The following is a 20,809-nucleotide window of genomic DNA, read 5'->3' on the forward strand; positions in this document are numbered from 1 at the left end:
CTCTGTTTCAGCATTGTATGAATATCTATATATCTTACTTCTTGGAACTAGGTTTCAAATTAACATTGATTTACCTTTGGTCTGAAATTTGAAACTATTCTTTTATACATGCATTTTGCTTTTTGAATAGCAGGGAATAATGGTGACTAGGATGTTTCAGATTAGTTATATCTGATATGTACCTAATATAAATATATGTACTGGATATCAAGGATCTTCTCACTATCATTTGTACCTTAATGAATTTATAGATTTTTTTTCTCAGCTACTTTGGAAGACTATTCAGAATTTCGCTTGCACAAAATACCTTGATGTATTTTCTTTCAGCAGCTGTGCAAGGGAATATGTACTAACTATCCTAGTTAGTTCATTGACTAACTATTAATTTTTAAGGCAAACAATTTAAAATGTTTATGGGTCCAATTTTTGATTTTAGTCAGAGGAATACAAATTTTCCTGATCTTATGCTGGTAGGAACAAACCCATTTTTTTAAAAAAACAAAGAGAATAAAATATATAGATGTAATTTTCCCCTTTGTCACAACAAATATAAACAATTTTAAAAACTTATCACTTTATCTTAAAAAATATCTTCATCCCATATCACATCTCTTATTTATAGACAAATCTTTAAAACCTTGATATTCAGTCACGGTAAGCACAGTTCATTAAAGATTAACAGAAATAATAACATCTATTTTAATCTTTATCAAATAAACCAACTTTATATTTCTTCCCTTTATTTTTTAACAATTTTAGTCTTTAATCCCTTCAAATATTGTCCTACAGTACACCTTTATTTCTTTTCTTTTTTTCTTGTTCCTTTTTATCAAGTTTTTCAAAATTTTTAACAGGTCTCCTTTATAAGTCTAATAGAAGAAAATTATCCCAATCATTCTCCAAGTTTGTTATTTGCATGTCTCTTTTATTTCATTTCATTTATTTCATTTATTCGAATTTCTATACCGCCCTTCTCCTTTCGGACTCAGGGCGGTGAACAGCCAGATAAAAAACATCTATACAAACATCACAGTTAAAACTAAAGTTAAAATAATTTATAAATTTGGCCCATAATTTAAAACTTGTCAATTAAAATAAATATTAAAATTTTAAAACTAACCCTAAAATCAGGACAGACCGGCTATCTGAAAAAAATGAGTTTTTAGGGCCCGACGAAAAATCCGGAGATCGGAGATCACTCGTATCTCTGGGGGTAGATTGTTCCATAGGGTAGGTGCCACCACAGAGAAGGCTCTCCTCCTGGGGGTCGTCAGCCGGCATTGTCTGGCCGACGGCACCCTGAGGAGGCCCTCTCTGTGGGAGCGAATCGGCCGGTGGGAGGCTATTGGTGGCAGAAGGCGGTCCCGTAAGTACCCTGGCCCTAAGCCATGGAGCGCTTTAAAGGTGATCACCAACACCTTGAAGCGCACCCAGAAGTCCACCGGAAGCCAATGCAGCTCGCGCAGGAGAGGAGTCACATGGGAGCACCCCATCGCTCCCATAATCCCCCGCGCAGCCGCATTCTGCACCAGTTGGAGCCTCCGGGTGCACCCCAAGGGGAGCCCCATGTAGAGAGCGTTACAATAGTCCAGACGAGAAGTGACGAGTGCTTGAGTGACCGTGCGTAGGGAGTCCCGGTCCAGAAAGGGGCGCAACTGTCGTATCAGGCGAACCTGACAAAAAGCCCCCCTGGCCACGGCTGTCATATGCCCTTCTAAGGACAGCCGCGCATCCAGGAGGACACCCAAGTTGCGGGCCCTCTCCGTGGGGGCCAGTGATTCGCCCCCAAAACCAGCGATGGCGTCAGCTGGCTATACCGGGACGCCGGCAGCCACAGCCACTTGGTCTTGGAAGGGTTGAGTCGAAGCCTGTTTCTCCCCATCCAGACCCGCACGGCCTCCAGGCACTGGGACATCACTTCCAAGGCATCATTTTAATTATTAAGAGAGCATTATTAAGGATTTGTGGATAAATTTTCCTTTTTTGATTAGTGGATAAATTTTCCTTTTTTGATTAGTGGATAAATTTTTCTTTAAAATATAAATTACACTCCATTTTTTAATATCAGGATACTGCTAATATTAAATACTGCTTTCCCAATTTTTGTCGAGGTCAACCTATATAAAAAGGAGCATAATATATGTAGATTAACAACTAGAGAATAATACAAGTTTGTGTAAATCATAATTATTGAGTTCTCAGATTACATGACTGAAATTAAATATATTTCAATTTTGATTTTCAACTATAGAGTGTAAAGAGCAAAATAAAAATACATGTTTAACATTTGTTCATTATAATTTTTTTAGCTCATGCCATATTTTGTCCTGGATATTCTGGAAGATTATCCAGGTGTACCAGGACTTTTTGTGGCTGGAATTTACAGTGCTTCATTAAGGTAAGCTTTAAGTATCACCTTATAAATCCTTACTGCTAAATTAGTTTTTACTGTGATAAGTTAGTGTAACTTTGGTTGTTAAATGAATGGTTTTAAGTCAAAGACAATCTGTATTATAAAACAAAATTTATTAAAAATGTAGTATCTTTTAAAAGTAAGAATAAATCCCGCAATCTCACCATTAACAGTATCATCACAGACATCAGCATTAAATGTGGAAAATGTTATAAAAAAGAAGGTACTGTACATTCTATTTATTAAGAAATCAGGGATGGCCAACTTTATTTACAGCTCTAAAGTCTTGAATTAATCTCTAGGAAGGGGGATTAGAATCAGGTTTCCTCACCAGGGATTAGGGATTTAAATTCATATCTCTTTTTCCAATAATGATTGAGTAACAGGATGAATGCCTTTTACTGCCGCTGTGTTCAGGGCATACTGAGACAGTAATGAAATATGAGTCTTTAAATGAATCTAGATTGTATCAGCTGATTTAATCAACCAAAATCTGACTTTATATGATCTATAATTCTTTAGGAGTACAATGTAAAAGCAGGTCTGGCAAAACATTGTCTTTAGAATAGTAAACTTTAATAGAGTTCATTTTATCAGCTTTTACTTCCAGCATTGCTGTCACCCAATTATGATCCTCAATGTATGGAATGTCCATGAAGGCACTTTCAAAAGTGCAGTGTAATGTATAAGTGAGATAGCTTGGTTATTATTAAACTTCATACATTTTTTTTGTTATTGCTGGATTTTTTGACAGTCTTTCTATGGTTTTAATGTTTCAGTAATAATGGTAATAGTTTTAAGTATTTACCGGTATTTATAAAATGCCATTGTATAATTTATATACAAGGTCTCCATCCAAAAAACTAACAACTAAATCAGTTCCTAGCAAGAAAGAATGGATATTAGGTAAAGGCCCCAAGTTACTGGCACATGTTCAATTTCTCTGTGGAAAATTGGAGTGTCAGAAATTCCAGAAGCAAAATGAATAGCAGTAGTGAGAGGATTGCTTGGAAATTCCTTTACCACTGGGCATCAGTGGTGGATTGCTACCGGTTCAGTCCGGATCTTGTGAACTGGTAGTAACAGCGGCGGGAAGCTCCGCCCACCCACCCGGATATCATCACAGACGCTCTGCGCATGCACAGAAGCTTCTGCGCACATGCACGCTCCTGTTGCGAACTGGTTGCAAAGATAAGTGGAACCCACCCCTGCTGGGCGTGACGAATCAGCTATAGCAGAGGCCCTCAACCTTTTGGACACCAGGGACTGGTTCTGTGGAGAGAGATTTTTTCGTGGACCCAAAGGAGCATGGTTTCACATGCTGCGTGCATCCTGTGGATGGGGCTTTGCTTGTTTGTGCGGCCCAGTTACTGGCATGCTATGGACCAGTACTGGTCCATGGACCGTGTGTTGGGGACCCCTCAGCTACAATATCAACTAAAAAGCATTTTCATTTATTTCTAAAGCAATGTGATTAGATAAACCATTCCATTAGGACCTTTTTCTGTATTACAATTTGGGGATAGCCCTATGCTTGCAATCATGCCAGTGTAGAAAGGAGATTAATGACAGGAATAACAATCTGCTGAAGCAGAGAAGGATAGAGGCCAATCTGGCATGGGGACTTCCAATTTCACCCACTTCCAATTTCAATTTCAACTTCTAATTTCACCCTCAGCAAAAATAAGCTCCAGATTTCTAGGGCTAACATCTCCTGCCTTGATTCCTATTGCACTACTTTGAGCATTGCTTATTTTAATCTATCCTGGCTGCTAACATTCTGGGATCCTTCTTTCCCTCCTTTGTATGTATGTTCAGTTTGATACAATTGCATAACTGTTTCAGCTAACAACTCATTCATTTTTTTTTCTATTGCCAGACCTTTATGGTTTCTGATTCTTACTTGTGGCAAAAATCCATACACAAAGTATTTGCTGAAACCATGTGCTACTACTTTCTAGACTATTTGGACTGAGTATTTGATAAAGGTTTGAATGAGACTGTTATATTAATCTCCTGGGTGCTTGTCCTCTATTTAGAAGTATGCAAAGATTTTAAACCAATTTAGTTTAACTGTGTATAAAGTCTTAACAGATACCAGTAAATTAATTTTAGTTTGTAATAAAGCAGCTTCGGTGACAGGGCTTTGTGCTGGCCAGACTATCCACAGTATTCTCAGAAGTCTTTTCCAACATCAAAGTTCAAAAACATTAATACTCTTCCTATCCTGCTTCTTCAAAGTCCAAAATTTGTGACTGTGTCACAAGGAATACTGTTCCTTGCACAAATCTGATCTTTCTATGCATAGACAAAGCATTTTAATATACACTGCTCAAAAAAATAAAGGGAACACAAGCAGAAGACATCCGAGATCTGAATGAATGAAATAGCCTTATTAAATACTTTGTTCATTACATACAGTAGTTTTGTGTTTCCTTTAGTTGTTTGAGCAGTGTATAAACTACTGTATGTAAAGAACAAAGTATTTAATAAGGCTATTTCATTCATTCAGATCTTGGATGTCTTCTGCTTGTGTTCCCTATATTTTTTTGAGCAGTAATATTTTAAAGTAGCATTAAGCCATCTTGACTTTTTTAGTTTTGTTTTCCTTCATTTGTGTCACAGGGTTGTCTTATGTTCTAAAAATGTAAAGAAATTTAATATTCAGTGATATTATTACTGAAACATTTACTTGCTAACATATTTAATAAAAATGAAATTTAGGAGTGATCAATTTAAACAGTGGAAAATAATGATATATTGGAACTATAAATAAAGTTATATCAGATTTTATTTTTGTTTTAAGCCCTCTAACTCGGAGGCCACTTCTGTCATTCAAAGGCCAAATATTATAATGTGCAACTGTTATGTAAATGTTTAAATAAATATTGGGGTACATGTAATATTACATGAGTAGTTTTCCATTGAGCAGTGCCTTTTGTGGGGTGCAATAATGTGGAAAAAATACTGTTTTCATTATGAAAGTTGTTTCATTGCTAGATGCACATCATTGCGTGCAATCATTAACTGCTGAAACACTTACTGACTTTTAATAATGTTCAAGTTCTTTACACATTTTTTCATGGATAAACCCAACTGAATTGCATTAGGAATACAATCTTGGGAAAGGATTTCTTAAATTTTACTCAGACTGAAAGGCAAGGTAAGCTACTGTTCTATGTTAATCATTCCATATATATATTGAATTAGTTCTGAATGGAATGCCAACTTGGTAAGGAAGCTGTTTATAGGTTTTCTTACTATATGTTCTATCAAACTGTCTTATTTTAAACTAGTCAGAACTTTTAAATAAAACATATATTCTAAATAAGTGAGATATACATTGAAATGGAAGCCTCTTTCTCCACCCAGAAGAAATTAATTAGCCCTCCAAAAGGAATATAATAAAGGAAAACCCATAGAAATAGCAATAAAATATTTCTTTGTATGTATACGTAATCAGATCAAGAAAACATAACAACAATAAAATTACCATCAACCCATCAGCTCTGTCACCATAACATAGACACAGAAATATAATCACAAATATTATTTTTCCATATTTAAACAATTTATTTTAAAGAGTTGAAAGTCATGGTGAAATAACAGAAAGGCATTCCTTAAAAAGCAGTTCTAATCATGAGACTTTAGTTCAGGCATATACTTTCTAGGGTAGTGTCACTTACTACACTTATTTGCTAACATAATCAACTGATCAACAATCCAGTGCAGATAACAAAAGCTGAGAGTTGGTTTGGATTGTAGTAGGATATAAATGAAATAAATAATAGGTCTGTATTTTGCTGCTTCTCAGATTAACTTTATTTTTCTTCTCATTATTGCATTTTTTAATATTTGTGAAATAATAATCAATGCAGGTTAAACATTAACAATGCTTCATTTTATATTTTTTTAGTTCAGTGTCTACCAGCATCAATGCATTAGCAACTGTAACCTTAGAAGATTTTATTAAACCTTATTTTACACTGTCTGAAGAAAAGTTATCATATATTGCCATGGGAATGAGTAAGTTTACCTTTGGTTTTCTGCTTTGAAAATTTATATGTAAATGCTGTAGAATCTTACTAAGAATAGTTTCTATGATGATTTCTTCCCTTTTTAATATGTTGATGATTTGTCATTAAAAAGTATAGGTAGCTCTGAAGACTCTATGCAAAGCATTTGAAGGCTACAGAGGACCCTGAATTTCCAAATTGTGCACCACTGATTTATTTATTTTTAAGTATGTTAGTATGCTAAATTACCATAACAAAACACAGTCTACATTGCTCAGTCAAGGCAAGACGCAATTACTGCTAGATAAACTCTTTCTGGCTTGCAAAGATAGCCTTTGCTGGCTTTCTAACTGTGTTTTGCATCCCTCGGTGTGCCTGTCAGCAGCTGCAGAAAAAGGCAAAAGTAAGTAGACCCAGTTGTAGTGTGGGGCAGGGAAACGGCTCCCAAGCATGAGAGGCCATGGCCTGGGCCTCCTGGTCTATGGCAGGTTTCCACTTGCTGGTGGGCTCAGTATCTGGCTGAAGCCTCCTGGCCTGTGACAGGTTTTCACATTCCAGTAGGTGCCAGGGCTTCCAGGGTCGGGGAGGCACCCTGCATGATTACTTACTACCACAACTGAGAGAGCTGGGATTGCAATTGTTGAGCAAAGCAGTCACATGTCATTTCACTGAACCATCACTTTGCTTAAAGACCAAGAGTTTAGGCTGAATTGTGGCTGTACGTTGAGGACTACCTGTGTAAGTGTAAACCCTCTGCGAGTCATATTGTTCCCCCCTCAGGCCTAGAAATCCTAAATATACTCAAGCAGTCATATATTTGCCTCCAAATGACAATTTCAGGGAATGGAAACAGGTGTCTCCTGCCAGGCAACTCTTTTATTTGTTTTTGTTTTTTTATTATGTGGCGGTAGTTATTGCAAAATTTTAGAGGCATAATATTGTGTGCCTGTTAATATTGGTTCCTTTTATATAATATTATTATAATGTAATGTAATGTAATGCAATATAACATTGTATATAATAACACAAAACAATATATACTAATAATGGTATCTTTGGTGACTTGTTTATGACAATGCATGGACTAAAAGAGGTTTGAATTAGCAGATTGTCTTTTGGAATTAAAGTTTGTGGATTCCTTACAGAATTGAGACCAGGGGATTTCCCCCCCCCCTCATTATATTATGATAATATAATATAATCTTTCTGATTCCAGCAATCTTTCTGATTCCAGCAATCATTGGCATGAGGTTGATTATTAAGGCTTTATTTTTAAAATGGTTGTAGACACGAATAAGTATGGGGACAATGATGAGCAAAGACTTGTTTAATGTAATGCCAGGGACCAGCTATGGCCATCCCTTCATGGTTAATTTTTAAAGAAGTTAGTTAAACGTAGAAACTATCAGAGATAGATTTTAAATCTTGGGCCATTTCTGCACCTGCATCTCCAAATAATATCTATCTTGTAACCTCTTAACTGTAAGAGCTTTTAAAAAATCAACATGTTTCATATGGACTACTGGATAGATCTTTATAGGACTAAATCAATGTCTAACAACTGGTAGTTTGATTTTTTCCCCTTTGCCAAGAGAACATTTTTATTGATTATTCTGGAAGCAGCTCTTAAAGTAAATTCTCTGCTTAATAGTGTAAAATAGTTTTTATAAATCATATAAACTTCATATAACTTTATCCATATAGGTCTATTATTTGGTATAGCATGTCTATCCATGGCTGCATTAATATCTGTTATGGGTGCTTTATTACAGGTAAGACTTAATGGCTTCTTACATTAATCTAAAATAAGTTTATATTTAATATGTATTTTCAAAAAAATAATGTTAGTAATAGTTTGTAGTGCAGGCGTTAGCCAGGGGTTCCATTTTCCCAGTGCAGATTTTTGTGTAATTTCATTTCTTAGGTTCTTCCATGAATTAGTAATTTATGTTTCATAATTTCTACCAATGAATGATATACATGTTGTCCTCAACTTGCAACCACACCCAAAATTTATGTTACTAAGTGAAAAATTTGTTGAGTGAGTTTTTGCCTCATTTTACGACTTTTCTTGCCACATTTGTTAAGTGAATCACTGCAGTGGTGAAATTAGTAACACAGTTGTTAAATGTATCTGGTTTCCCCGTTGACTTTGCTTGTGAAAAGATCACAAAAGGTAATCACGTGACCCCGGGATATTGTAACTGTCATAAATGTGAGTCAGTTTCCAAGCATCCAAATGTAAATCACGTGACCATGGGAATACTGCAATGGTTGTAAATGTGAAAAACGGTCATAAGTCACTTTTTTCAGGGCCGTTGTAACTTTGAATGGTTACTAAATGAACTGTTGTACTGTAAGTCGAAGACTACCTATATTAAAAGAGAGCCTTTGATGAAGAAAACTCATAAAAAAAATTTAAAGTCTATGTTTCTTATCAACATGCTTTTTGATATTCCTGTACAATTTTGAAAAGTTCCCCCATGATTTGTTCTCCTGATTTCAGTAGACCTTTCTTAGCCATTTTAGTCTGGAACCATCCCAATGGCTTCACTTTATTGGGTATAGCTTCCTTCAGGATTCCCATTATATGTAGAAGAAATCAATGCTTATTTTCTGTGTTTACAAAAAGTTTATAATTTTCTTTTGTTTCTTTCAGGCTGCATTCAGTGTTTTTGAATTAATTGGAGGACCTTTGTTAGGAATATATTCTTTGGGCATCCTATTTCCTTTTGCAAATTCTAAAGTAAGTGTTAATAACATATCCTATTGTCATTAAATAAGAGTATAAAAATCTAATAATATATATATATATAAATGTACAGATTACAGAACATTACTCTATGCCCCAAACAACCCAAGAAACTCAAAGACTGTAATAATATTCTGCTTAATTTAAAATACTTTTTTTTTTTTGCTAGATGTAAACATTTCTAGAAGCAAGGCATAGTTGGTGAAAATCAGGTTGAAGTTTTTTTCCCTTTTTTCAGGACCAGAGTCTAGATTGCCAAGAGTGAATAATTAGAAGCCTGCTGGCACAATTTCTTTGAAGTAGTAGACCAACCCAAATATGGGATATGTATATATAACATTTCAAACAACATGTATTACTTCTTTCATATTTCCATGGCTTAGAAGATCTTGTAATGAAGCTTCCTGGAAAAAAATCAATTTTGCCTGTAGAGTGACAAATTTAAACATGCAATTTTTTAACTATCAATGTTTTTATTCAATATTAATATCACATTACCATTGCCATAAGGATACTTGACTATAGCAAAATGAAGTCCCACATGCTGGTGAAGAATTCTCCAGGAATAAATAGATTGGATAAAAACCAATATAATAGCAATACTGGTTAAATAAACACATTTATTTATTAGATCAAGCCTATTTACTCTGCAGTTAAAAGCAGGTTTCTAGTACAAAGGACCATGTATTCCTAGGCATATGCATAGATCTTGTGCCTTTACAGGTTTCTTTCTTGTATATCAATAGATGTGAGGGTCTACAGCACTTCCTCCATTGTAACAAAAGGGAACTCTGTAATTGCAGGACATAACTGGATTGAGGGCAAAACCCATGCCTGAATAGGTAATATTAGCTTCCAGTTATAAAATTAGAGGTATCACTTCTCTTAATGTTGTATATACTTTTCTGTTTCTCAGGGTGCATTCTCAGGTTTTATTTGTGGATTTTGTGTAATAATGTGGATTGGAATTGGTGCTCAGAAATACCCACCTGGACCTCACAGGACAGTACCATTACCTCTTTCAATTGCAGGCTGTCAAAGATCCAATGACAGTGCATTTGTATCAATGATTGTTACTAGTCCTTCACCAGCTCCTTCAAGGTAGGCCCAAGAAATAAATCGAGATGAAGTATCTTTGGATGTTTCACACATATACTTAATAATTGTTTGGTACTGTATGTACTGCATACATATGTGTATTTTTTAAGAACATGTGTTCATTTCTTGGATTTATATTCTGGCTTTTATTCTGGAGTACGAAACAGCATACATATCACTCTCTCCTCTTTATTTTTCCCAAAATGACCTAAACACTGGTCCCAAGTCCCAAGTGAGTTTCTGTGATTGGAGTTCTGAGTGTTACAGCATGCTTGAGCCAGTGGTGAGAGGTTGAAGAGCCTCCCTGGAAGAAAGTCATTGGATGTGTGCCAAGATCATGTTTTCTTTTTTAAAGAAAAGCAGGTGATTTAGCACATGACCAAGAGTACAGTATGTAGGCAGAAAAGGGGAAAATGCTAGAAGACATCTATAGTGCCATATGTATATGTCTTGAGTGTAGATATCAAAAGAGCCAAGAAGAGCAGAGAAATGAGGGGTGGTATTTCAGATACTGCAGCTCAGGCTACTGAAAAGGATGTTATCTAGTTAATGTGGAGTGGAGTGGAGCCTGCCAAACATAGAGATTCTGCCCCTCAGGTGGGGAGGAAACCAGGAGGAAAATCCTGGCATTGTTTGTGAAAATGTGGGAAGACATAGAGGACTGATTTTATTCTGACTATGGAGAGTCAGATGCTGGAAAATTGTACATTGTGAGTTAAAAGTTTTCTTAGACAGCAAGACATCCAGAGGAAAACTCCCAGATGTTCCAGTATCTGTAATTGAGATGAGGGGAAGAATAAGCCAAAATAAAGCACAATAGGAGACTTGAGAGGGAGGAAAATTAAACAGGCTAAGAGTTGATTTCTTAGCTTCTTAATGTCCGGAATAAAATTCCTCATTTGTGTAAGTACTGGCTGTGTATTTATATTAGTTGCTATCCTGACTGACTCTCAGTAAGGGTAAGCAGAGGAAACCTCTTAATACATGGCAGTGTAATTTCTGTATCAGAGGTCATTTTCATTTATACCAGTCATGTACTTAATTGCTGAACTGGGAGGATATACATAACATATAATAGTGTTTATCCTGTTAATCTCTTTTGAAATGTTCCCATTCTGGAAATTTTGATTTCTATGCCTAATCTGCCATAGGAACAATATCGTTACCATATATCTTTTTGTATCTACTTGAGCCCTGTTACTACTTTCTTTGGCCCTTGGAAAACTTTTGCTTACCTATCTCCTTAATATGGAAGAATACAGAAAGGCTCTTGATCTAAATATTTGCCACCATTTGCTCTGCTATAAATTAGCAGTGAGTCTTCTCATATCGTGCTTGAGATTGAAAGTTATGTATCAGGGATTAGGATTAACAATATAATATATAACAATATAATATAATATAGCCAGTCTAGACTCAACACCAGAAATTCTATCAAAAGGAGAAGGTGAAATCAGAAATTGGAAACTTAAAGAAACAAACTGAAGATAAATTTATTGGAGTCCAAACACCAAGGTAAAGAGCACAGCTGAAAGAACAATCCAAAAATTTAAAAACAGAATATCAAAATATCACAAGAGGAGTCAGGTTTATGACATTTTCAGCATTGACTGCATATTGACCTAAATAATTTATAGTTTGATTTTTCAGCACTTCTCCATTTCTGATGATTTCAGATTAGTGTTTCTCAGAAATTCACTTATATTTCATAATATTGAATGTGGAGGCCACTATGTGTCTTTCCAACATGCAGCTTCCTGCATTTGCGAGATTTCCGGAGAGGACCAGAATCTTCTTGTCGATAATCTTTGGGCTGGACAAAATGGGAAATGACTTTATTACCAAGTGTTATTTGATAAACCAATATTTCATGAGCCTGCCACTCTGCAGAGAATTTATTAAACGTATATCTCCCTATGTAGGTATATGGATTCATAAACAGTATGTTCGTATCAGCCTGCTAGAAAATCTAGAATTATACCAGCTTGTTACATGATTGCAACTGTTAATATTCACCCAAGATTGCAATCTGAATCTTTGGATCAAACAGAGATGATTTTTTTTTTGGCAAAGAGCTCTCTTATTAATATGTCCTAATGCTTTTATTTATTTATAACTTTTATATAGGTGCCCACCTTATGGGCAACTCACCATCAAGAAGATAATTAGCTTATCTCTCAACCAGGTGAGGGTTGGTTCTTTTTAAACCAATGATTCTTCAAGTCTTCATTGGGAATTCATCCAACTCTCTGGGTTCTGTAGGATATCTTTTGCCTTCAGGTATGACCTGCTGCATTGATCATATAGCACAATGTAAACAGAATAGGAGTGATTTTTCTTTGTTAAAATGGGTTCTATCGAAAATGTTCAGTTCTGGGTAGGGAAGCCACATTAATATATTTATTAAACCTAAAGCAGTTTAAATTTGTAGTCTGTTTTAAGTGATCTCTAATCAACAGAACAGGAAATACTAAACTTTTTTTTCTTTCAGATCATATTTTCAAGAGAACTGGTATTCAGTGTCATATCTATATTTCAGCACATTAGGTGCTTTGATTACATTTATTGTGGGAACAATTATAAGTTTATTAACAGGTAATTCTATCTAATTTATATTTATGGAAATTCACATCCAGTTTCTTAAAAATTATCTTGCAATCTTTAGTGATATTTGTATTATATCAATTATTTTATACATTGCTTTTTTTTTTATTGAAAAAGTTTTACAAATACAGATTTTTCCCCCCTTCCCCCCCTTCCCCTCCCTAACCCTCCCTTACCCTCCCCTACCCCCATGACTTCCCCAGGGTGAAATCCAAATCCAAATCACATTATATAATACTTTACCGCCCATCTACTCTACCCCCTGTGTACTATACATTTCTTCCTAACATACAACTATTCTACCCCATATATACTATACATTTCTACACAACGTTCAGCTAAAAGTTATCTGGTACATCCTGGTTTAATATTTATTCTGCATGATCCATCCATTTCTCCACTCCCATACATAGATCTCTTGGGTCTGGTCTTTTAAATATGCTGAAATCTTCGCCAAAGAACCGGCCACCTTCAGAGTCCATTCTTCGATAGTGAACATAACATCCCTTTCCCAATATTAACCAATCAATAACCTAGCTGCTATCACCATATACAATATCAATTTTATTTCACCCAGTAAAAAATCCTTAACTATACCCAATAAAAACAATTGAGGAAAAAAAATGGAGTTTTTTCCTCAAAACATACATAACCCACCAAATTTTTATCCAAAAAGCCTTCGCTTTATATGATAATATGTAACATCCAAACAATCACCTCAGATTAATCCCTTCTTCCAACAGTATATTTAATGTCTTTAATTACCATCTGCCCCCATCATTGAAGAACACTTCTATATATAAAAACCCACCGAGTGACTTTATATTTATATTCCGTATGATATAACCAAAAACCAACCACAACGGTCGTCTTTGTGTTTTCTTCTATAATATCTTTCATCTGAATTGTTAATTCCATGAATCGTGTTAGGGTAACAACCAGATCGTCTGCAAATGCCCTTGTTCTGTATTCTTCTTGCCTTATAGCTATTCCCTTCAACGCACTCATAATCCATCTTTCTCAAAGTTTATAATAGAAAGTTTCAATTCACTCGATCACAGGCCTTCTCCACATCCAAAAACACCAGCACTGCAGGGATCTGTTTATTCCTCTCAAAATAGTCCAATAAATCTGTAATTTGCCTCACATTATCTTTCATATATCTGCCTTCTATAAGTCCTGCTTAATCATAATGAGTCACCTCTTAGATAACTGGCATTAATCTGTTGGCTAATACTTTTGCAAAAATTTTATAATCCGTATTCAAGAGAGATATTAGTCTAAAATTTTCTGATTTTGTAGAACCTGCTTCCTCTTAAGGGAGTATTTTACCCCCTTGATATATTCGGCTTGGCTCCTCCCATGGCTTCGAGTTTATGTGTTTTTTCCCTTGACTCCTTCTTGTATAATGGCTTACCTCTGCTGTTGTTGTTTTTCTAGAATTTGTTTGTAGGCTGAAAGAGTTATACGCTGATCTTTAGCTTTATAGCCCCCTGTGGCTCCTTGTGTTTCCATTGCCTCCATCTCCATCTGCTTTCGCTGCAGTTCAATCTCTTGTTCAAATTGCTTTTCTGTATCACCCTTCTGTATTCCTAACACTGAAGATATACGTGGGGATGTTGGACCAATTTTTAAAACATTGAGGTAAAATTCTTCCGCTTTTTCAAAAGTATTTAGTCGATCTCTCTCTCCTTGATACCTCAATATTATGCCAACTGGAGCATCCCATCTAAATGGAATTTGTTGCTTCTTTAATTCAGTCACCAAAAATCCAAAATCCTTTCTGTCTCTTAACATCTTAGGCGGAAGCTCTTTATAAATCCCAATCTGCCTTCCATCCACTTGTAAGGTAGAAACAAAAGACTTTTGCAAGATGTCATTTCTTATTCTTCTAACTATAAAGTAGATCACCACATCTCTAGGCAATTGCCTTTCCCTTGCCACCCACGAATTCACTCTGTAAACCTTGTCAATCTTACGCAAAATCTCTTCAGGGCTAACCTTTAGCATCACAGCCAAGGCATCAGCACAAACCCTTCTCAGATCCTCTCTGTTATTTTCCTTTATGCCTCTCAATCTTACAGCAAGCTCCATAAATCTAAATTGCATCATTGTCACTTCATTTTCGATCCTTTGCGTTTTATTGTCCACATTATTATAAATTTTATAATCAACTTCCTTCATTTTGGATTCTACTTCTGAATTAAGTTCTTCCACTTTTTTGTCAATCTGGACAACTACTTCTGAGAAACCAGTCAAAACTGTCAGTATATCTTGCTTCACCTTATCATACTTTTCTTGAACCACCTCCTTAATTTCCTGTTGAGATTTTTTAAACTTCTGATCCATAATTTCATCTTGTTTCATCAGAGCCACAACAATAAATTCCTTCAAATCTTCAGAACCAGTCTCCTTTATCTGGCTCTGTGTCTGCAAGCTGGAAGGCTGTTCTTGTAACTTATGAGTGGGGGAGCCCCCCTCTACAGCTTTAGTGTCTGGCGTTATTTGCTTTGAAGCCATTCTGCCACGTAGTCTAGCTTTTTCTAAAAAAGGAAGTCTTCCCTCCCTTTTCACCACCACAAAATCCTCTCAAAGATTTCCCCAACTTTAATCAATTAAGGGAAAAAGAATAGATCAAAATCTCTTTAAAAAGGATTTTTCCGTTTTCTTCTAGCCAGCACTGTTACTTTAAATACTTTGTAGCGTATTGAAACAATCATGCAAATCCACTTTTGCTTTCAGCTTTTCCTAGCGCTGAAGCCGGACGCCATTTTAACAAACTTTCACTCTTTCTCCATTCTTTAGATTCAATCACAGGGCTAGTACAAATACTTGCAGTTTTAAGTTTCAGGTCCAGAGTCCACCCTGTTTATTTTGATAGTTCTCTTTACTTTCGCTGATAAAGTTGGTTGCGTCGTCTAGCTCTGCAAAATGCAGAGTTGTCCCTGGGGTCCGGAGCCTCGGTGAGCTGAATAGGGAGCCTCATCCTGCTTCCTCCCCAGAAGCAAAAAAGGCAATCTGGGGACTTCGCAGGGGGCTCTACCTGATCTCGCCGGCTCTCCTCATGGTTCTTGTGGAACTCGGAGTTTTTCGAGCCGCCTCTCAGCTGTAGAGGCGGCTCTTTACGGACGACGGGGCTGGCGGTCTTGAGGAGACTGTCTAGCAACGACGACGGCGCCAACCGGAAGTCGTGTGTTACAATTCTTATGTAGTATAAAAAGCTATTTATCAATTTTCTTGGCTAAGATGCAAATTAGTAATTGCTGACTTACTTGATTTATAAATCAACTTTAAGTAGAAGCATGTACTTAAGATGGCTAACAATGTTAAAATAAAAAGTTTAAACTAATTTTTAAAAAAATTTAAACAATTAAAAGCCCAATGAAACTTTTTTCCTTTTTTCCACATTCATTTCTTCAAAAGTCCACTTTTGGCATTAGCAGATGTGTGACAGACTATTATCTGCTAATGCCAAGATAGTATGTTTGGCAACTGGAAACAGATCCCAGGGGTAAAGTGTCTCTTTATTTTGTATGGCATTACTTCCAAAAACATTTCCAACTTTAATTTTTGTTTCAGCATCTTATGTTTGGAATGTTTAAATGATACAAAGCTCATCGTATCAGTGCTTAAAGTGCAGAATTTTGGTTTATATTATTAAACTTTCTTTTAGGAGGTTTAAATAAAGAAGTAGACCACAGACTTCTGTTTACAAAAAAGGATTTTATGGTGAATATTCAATACTGGAAAGACAAATTTGTAAGTATAGTTTAAGAGTGCTATTGACTTACCTATTTCCAGTTAGATAATATGCTAATAGAATATTTGTAGCTTTAAATTTCAAAGATTCATATTAGATGTCTAGGAGAAATTTGAATTTATAGGGCAGTTCAGTATCTTTTTTCCAAGTATTAATTATCAGTGACTGGGTAACATTTACTAAATATATAGGTGTCAGATTCAAGATGTTTATCTAAACTATATCACTTTACTGAACTTCATGATCAGATCACAAGGCAATTTAAATAATCTTTTTACAATTAGATCACAATGAATTAGAGCAAGTGGTGTTTAGGTATTCTTCAACCTTACTTGTTTCAGTGGAATTTAAGAGTATATATTAATAGAGCTGTGCAGATTTGATTTCAGTAAGATGATTTGAAGAACAAAGGAATGAAAACATAGCAATTAACAGCAACAAATAGCAGTAGATGTCACATTTTCCCCCCTAGTATCACAGGGTGCTTTTGCAGAGTTCAGCCTCTGCTCAAGAAAAGCATAGCACCTGCTTTAAAAAGTTCCAGAAAAGTACTACATTTCTGGGTTTATATACCTTGATACATTAATCTGAAATGCTACATATTCCATCCTTTGATATTTTAAAGGCTAAAACCTTATTGGAGTTCTATAAGTCCTTGAAGAATTGGCTTTTCATTTGAGCATTGGGCTTCATTGTAATGATGGAAGTTGTACAATGAAGTTGGTCTCAGTTACTTTACATCTGTTTCCTGCTATTTTTTTCCTTGTCAATTTTGCGGTTTTAGTATTATATTAGTATTGATCAGAACCTCAGTTTGTAAAATGGGCGGCCACATAAATCAAATTGATAAAGAATGTGGCCTTGGTAAAGGAACAAAGGTGCCTTGGTAAAGGAACAAATGTTCCTTTGAATAGAATAGAATAGAATTCTTTATTGGCCAAGTGTGATTGGACACACAAGGAATTTGTCTTTGGTGTATATGCTCTCAGTGTACATAAAGAAAAAATAAAATACATTTGTCAAGAATCATAAGATACAACACTTAGTGATAGTCATAGGATACTAATAAGCAATCAAATCATACTAGGAAACAATAAAAACAATATCAGTTGTAAAGATACAAGCAACATGGATATAGCCACAAGTAGGAAGAGATAGGTAATAGGAAGGATGAGAAGAAGAATAGTAATACAGTCTTAGTAAATAATTTGACAGTGTTGTGGGAATTAATTGTTTAGCAGAGTAATGGCATTTGGGAAAAAACTGTCCTTGGGTCTAGTTGTTCTGGTGTGCAGTGCCCTATAGCATCGTTTTGAGGGTAGAAGTTGAAACAATTTATATCCAGGATGTGAGAGGTCTGTAGATATTTTCACAGCCCTCTTTTTGACTCATGCAGTGTACAGGTCCTCAATGGAAGGCAGGTTGGTGGCAATTGTTTTTTCTGCAGTTCTAACTACCCGTTAAAGTCTGTGTCTGTCTTGTTTGGTTGCAGTGCCAAACCAGACAGTTATAGAGGTGCAGATGACAGACTCAATAATTCCTCTGTAGACCTGAATCAGCAGCTCTTTATAAAGATTATGTTGTTTTTAATTTTAGTCTCTTTTTAAAAATTATGTTGTTTTTAATTTGTATTACATTTGCAGTCAGCAAAACAGGTTGCTCCTGAACAAGGCTGATTCAGAGGACAAAACAGAAAAGAAGAGCATTTCTATAAAAAAAACTTCTGTAAACGAAACCCATGGAATACAGTAATGTAGAGCATATAGCAATCTCTGGTTTTTATTCAGTGATATTTGAAGTGGAAAAACTTTTTTATTTTTCAATAATTATTGAAATTATTTTGGTTATGTTATTACCCGAATATCAAAGCATAAGCATGTTTTGATAAACTAAATTCTATAGAAATGCAAAAACGTTTATTATAAAAGTTAAAAGTTTAATATATAACATTCCATTATTTTTTGAAGAACATTAAATTTGTTTTATTTATGCTTTTATGTAAAATAGTTAATGCTTTGATGAATTCTAAATTTTGAACATAATTTTTACAGTAAATATTGTTAAGTAACAAAATATTCACAGTATAACTCACAAAAAGAACTTGTCCTAGTGTATGTGGGTATTTTGTGTGGTTTTTCTGTTTTTCATCTCTTTTCCAAATAAGCGTTGTAATTTACAATGCATAAAACACATCCCACTGACTATTATGTAGCAGAACTATATGATGGAGTTTTTATTTTTAATGAAAAGCTATTAAAGGAAGTTGCAAATGGGTTTGGAAGACTAGTAGGTTGAAATTAAAATCTTTACCATTCTGCCCATATGCACAAAATAATTTTTTAGATTAGTGCCTTCTCAGATGAAAATTGATGCATGTCTTTCAACTGTCCTTATTAAGAATAAGCAAAAAGCCAGTGTAAATATACTTGGTTTATGTCTAGATTATGGTTTTTAAACTGTTTTCCATGGAACACTGAATTCCACAAGAACTTGCGCCTATTTTGTGAGAAATTAAGAACAAAATTCATCAGGAGTGTCCATAACAATTTTCCCAAGGTACAGCAGAAAAGATGGGACATCAACTGAAGTTCTTCCTCTTGATAAAGGTTTTGGGATTTGTTCATATATTTTACTAACAGGTTCCTCAACCTGGAAAAAAGTTTGAAAATATCCTCTCCCTGGTCCATTTAATTCAGATTTTGCAATATCTGCAATTTCCAATGCACATTTTCTTGAAATACCAAAAATAATGAAAACCGAGTAACATTTTCATTTGTTTTTCATTTCTAACAAATTAATAGATACTTAGGAACCCTTTCCACTTTTTTGAGAAAGCCCTCAATATTTTGGAGTATTAATAATAATAAATAAGAGGAACTTTGTAACATTCCACTATTGTATTACAAACAACTAGACCAGTGTAAAATAAAAGTAATGAAGATGCAGTTAGAGGGCAAATGGCCCTTTTGGAGGACTGGTTACTTTGGATTAGTGTCTTCAGTGGGTAAGCATCAGAGATCCCATTCATTCTTCTCTACTAGGTTTGTGGAGTTTGTTTCAGAGAACTTGTATCCTGTGCCTGAGCCATTTCCTCCCTACCTCCACCCCACTTCCCGAGGAACTTTTCTTTGCAGGGCAACACTTCCCTAATAAGTGCTAATGGCTAGTTAACAAGCTATACACTGTGACCTTAATTAGTTGTTTCCTACAAGCTGCCATTGCTGCCTGAAATTAATAAGATCCCTGCCTTGACCTTCATAAGCTAATAGCTGATGGGTTTTGCCTCGCAAGTGTTTACTAGGCAAATAACCAGCCTTATCACTTTCTTTTCATGTGAATTCCATATTACGCACCTTACTCACTTGTTATTTCTTCTTTTCCAATAAATGTAAACACAATTTCCTTCCTGTTAATCACGTCAGCGCTGGGGTGAGCAGTCCAAAGGGCAGGGAAATGTCACTGGACCGGAACACTTCAAAGTAGTAACTCACAGTTAACCATTTTACTTTGAGATGAACTAATCACCTGGGAGAAAGCTTCTTCAAGATCTTTTTACTGCTTGAGAATAGAAAAGGCGTTGGTCCTACCATGAACGCCTCTTCTCCAATGCTGCGGAATGGTCCAGAAGTGGGTTGATACAGTGCAATCTGCCCTGAGACTGAATCATAATTTTGCTAGCCACACCACCACTCATGTCCGTTGGGCCCAGTTTTCGGCAAAGACAAGCCTTGAAGAAAAACTCAGCCAAAAGTTAGTAATGACCAGCTCCAGGCCCACGGAGCTGGGTAGGGCTGGACCATTCCGCAGCATTGGAGAAGAGGCGTTCACAGTAGGACCAACGCCCTTTCTCCCAATGGACTGCGGAATGGTCCAGAAGTGGGATATACCAAAGTCTGGCTGTCCTAAGGGCGGGATGCCATGGGGACTGGAGCCCCTGGGGCCAAATGAACTTGCTGAAGGACTCTCCTTCCAAAGGACGCTTCCGCTGAAGCATGTACATCCAATTTATAATGCCTTATAAAAGGCGAAGGAATCCAGGTGGCCGCCCTGCAAATCTCTAGGGATGCTTGTGTGGCCCAAGCAGCGGTGGTACTGCCCCTTGTGTCAAATGCACAGTAATGCGCTTGGGAACTGGCAATAACTGAATTTCGTATGCCCGGGCGATA

The 20,809-nt window shown here is 35.8% G+C and overlaps 1 protein-coding gene across 1 annotated transcript in view; it reads left to right on the forward strand.

Annotated features, from left to right (window-relative positions):
- LOC117655579 (sodium-coupled monocarboxylate transporter 1-like) overlaps nt 1-19,588 on the forward strand; it is a 29,234-nt gene extending 9,646 nt beyond the window's left edge. Inside the window, exons 8-15 of the mRNA XM_034403162.3 lie at nt 2,310-2,398; nt 6,330-6,439; nt 8,134-8,201; nt 9,089-9,175; nt 10,098-10,282; nt 12,771-12,874; nt 16,557-16,642; nt 18,287-19,588. Of these exons, the coding sequence (XP_034259053.1) occupies nt 2,310-2,398; nt 6,330-6,439; nt 8,134-8,201; nt 9,089-9,175; nt 10,098-10,282; nt 12,771-12,874; nt 16,557-16,642; nt 18,287-18,319 (762 nt within the window). The 3' untranslated portion in view covers nt 18,320-19,588. The remainder of the gene's footprint in view (nt 1-2,309; nt 2,399-6,329; nt 6,440-8,133; nt 8,202-9,088; nt 9,176-10,097; nt 10,283-12,770; nt 12,875-16,556; nt 16,643-18,286) is intronic.
- The last annotated feature ends 1,221 nt before the right edge of the window (nt 19,589-20,809 follow it).

Source organism: Pantherophis guttatus, chromosome 7, assembly GCF_059756535.1.
Source record: "Pantherophis guttatus breed Tessera chromosome 7, ASM5975653v1, whole genome shotgun sequence".
Taxonomy (NCBI): Eukaryota; Metazoa; Chordata; class Lepidosauria; order Squamata; family Colubridae; genus Pantherophis; species Pantherophis guttatus.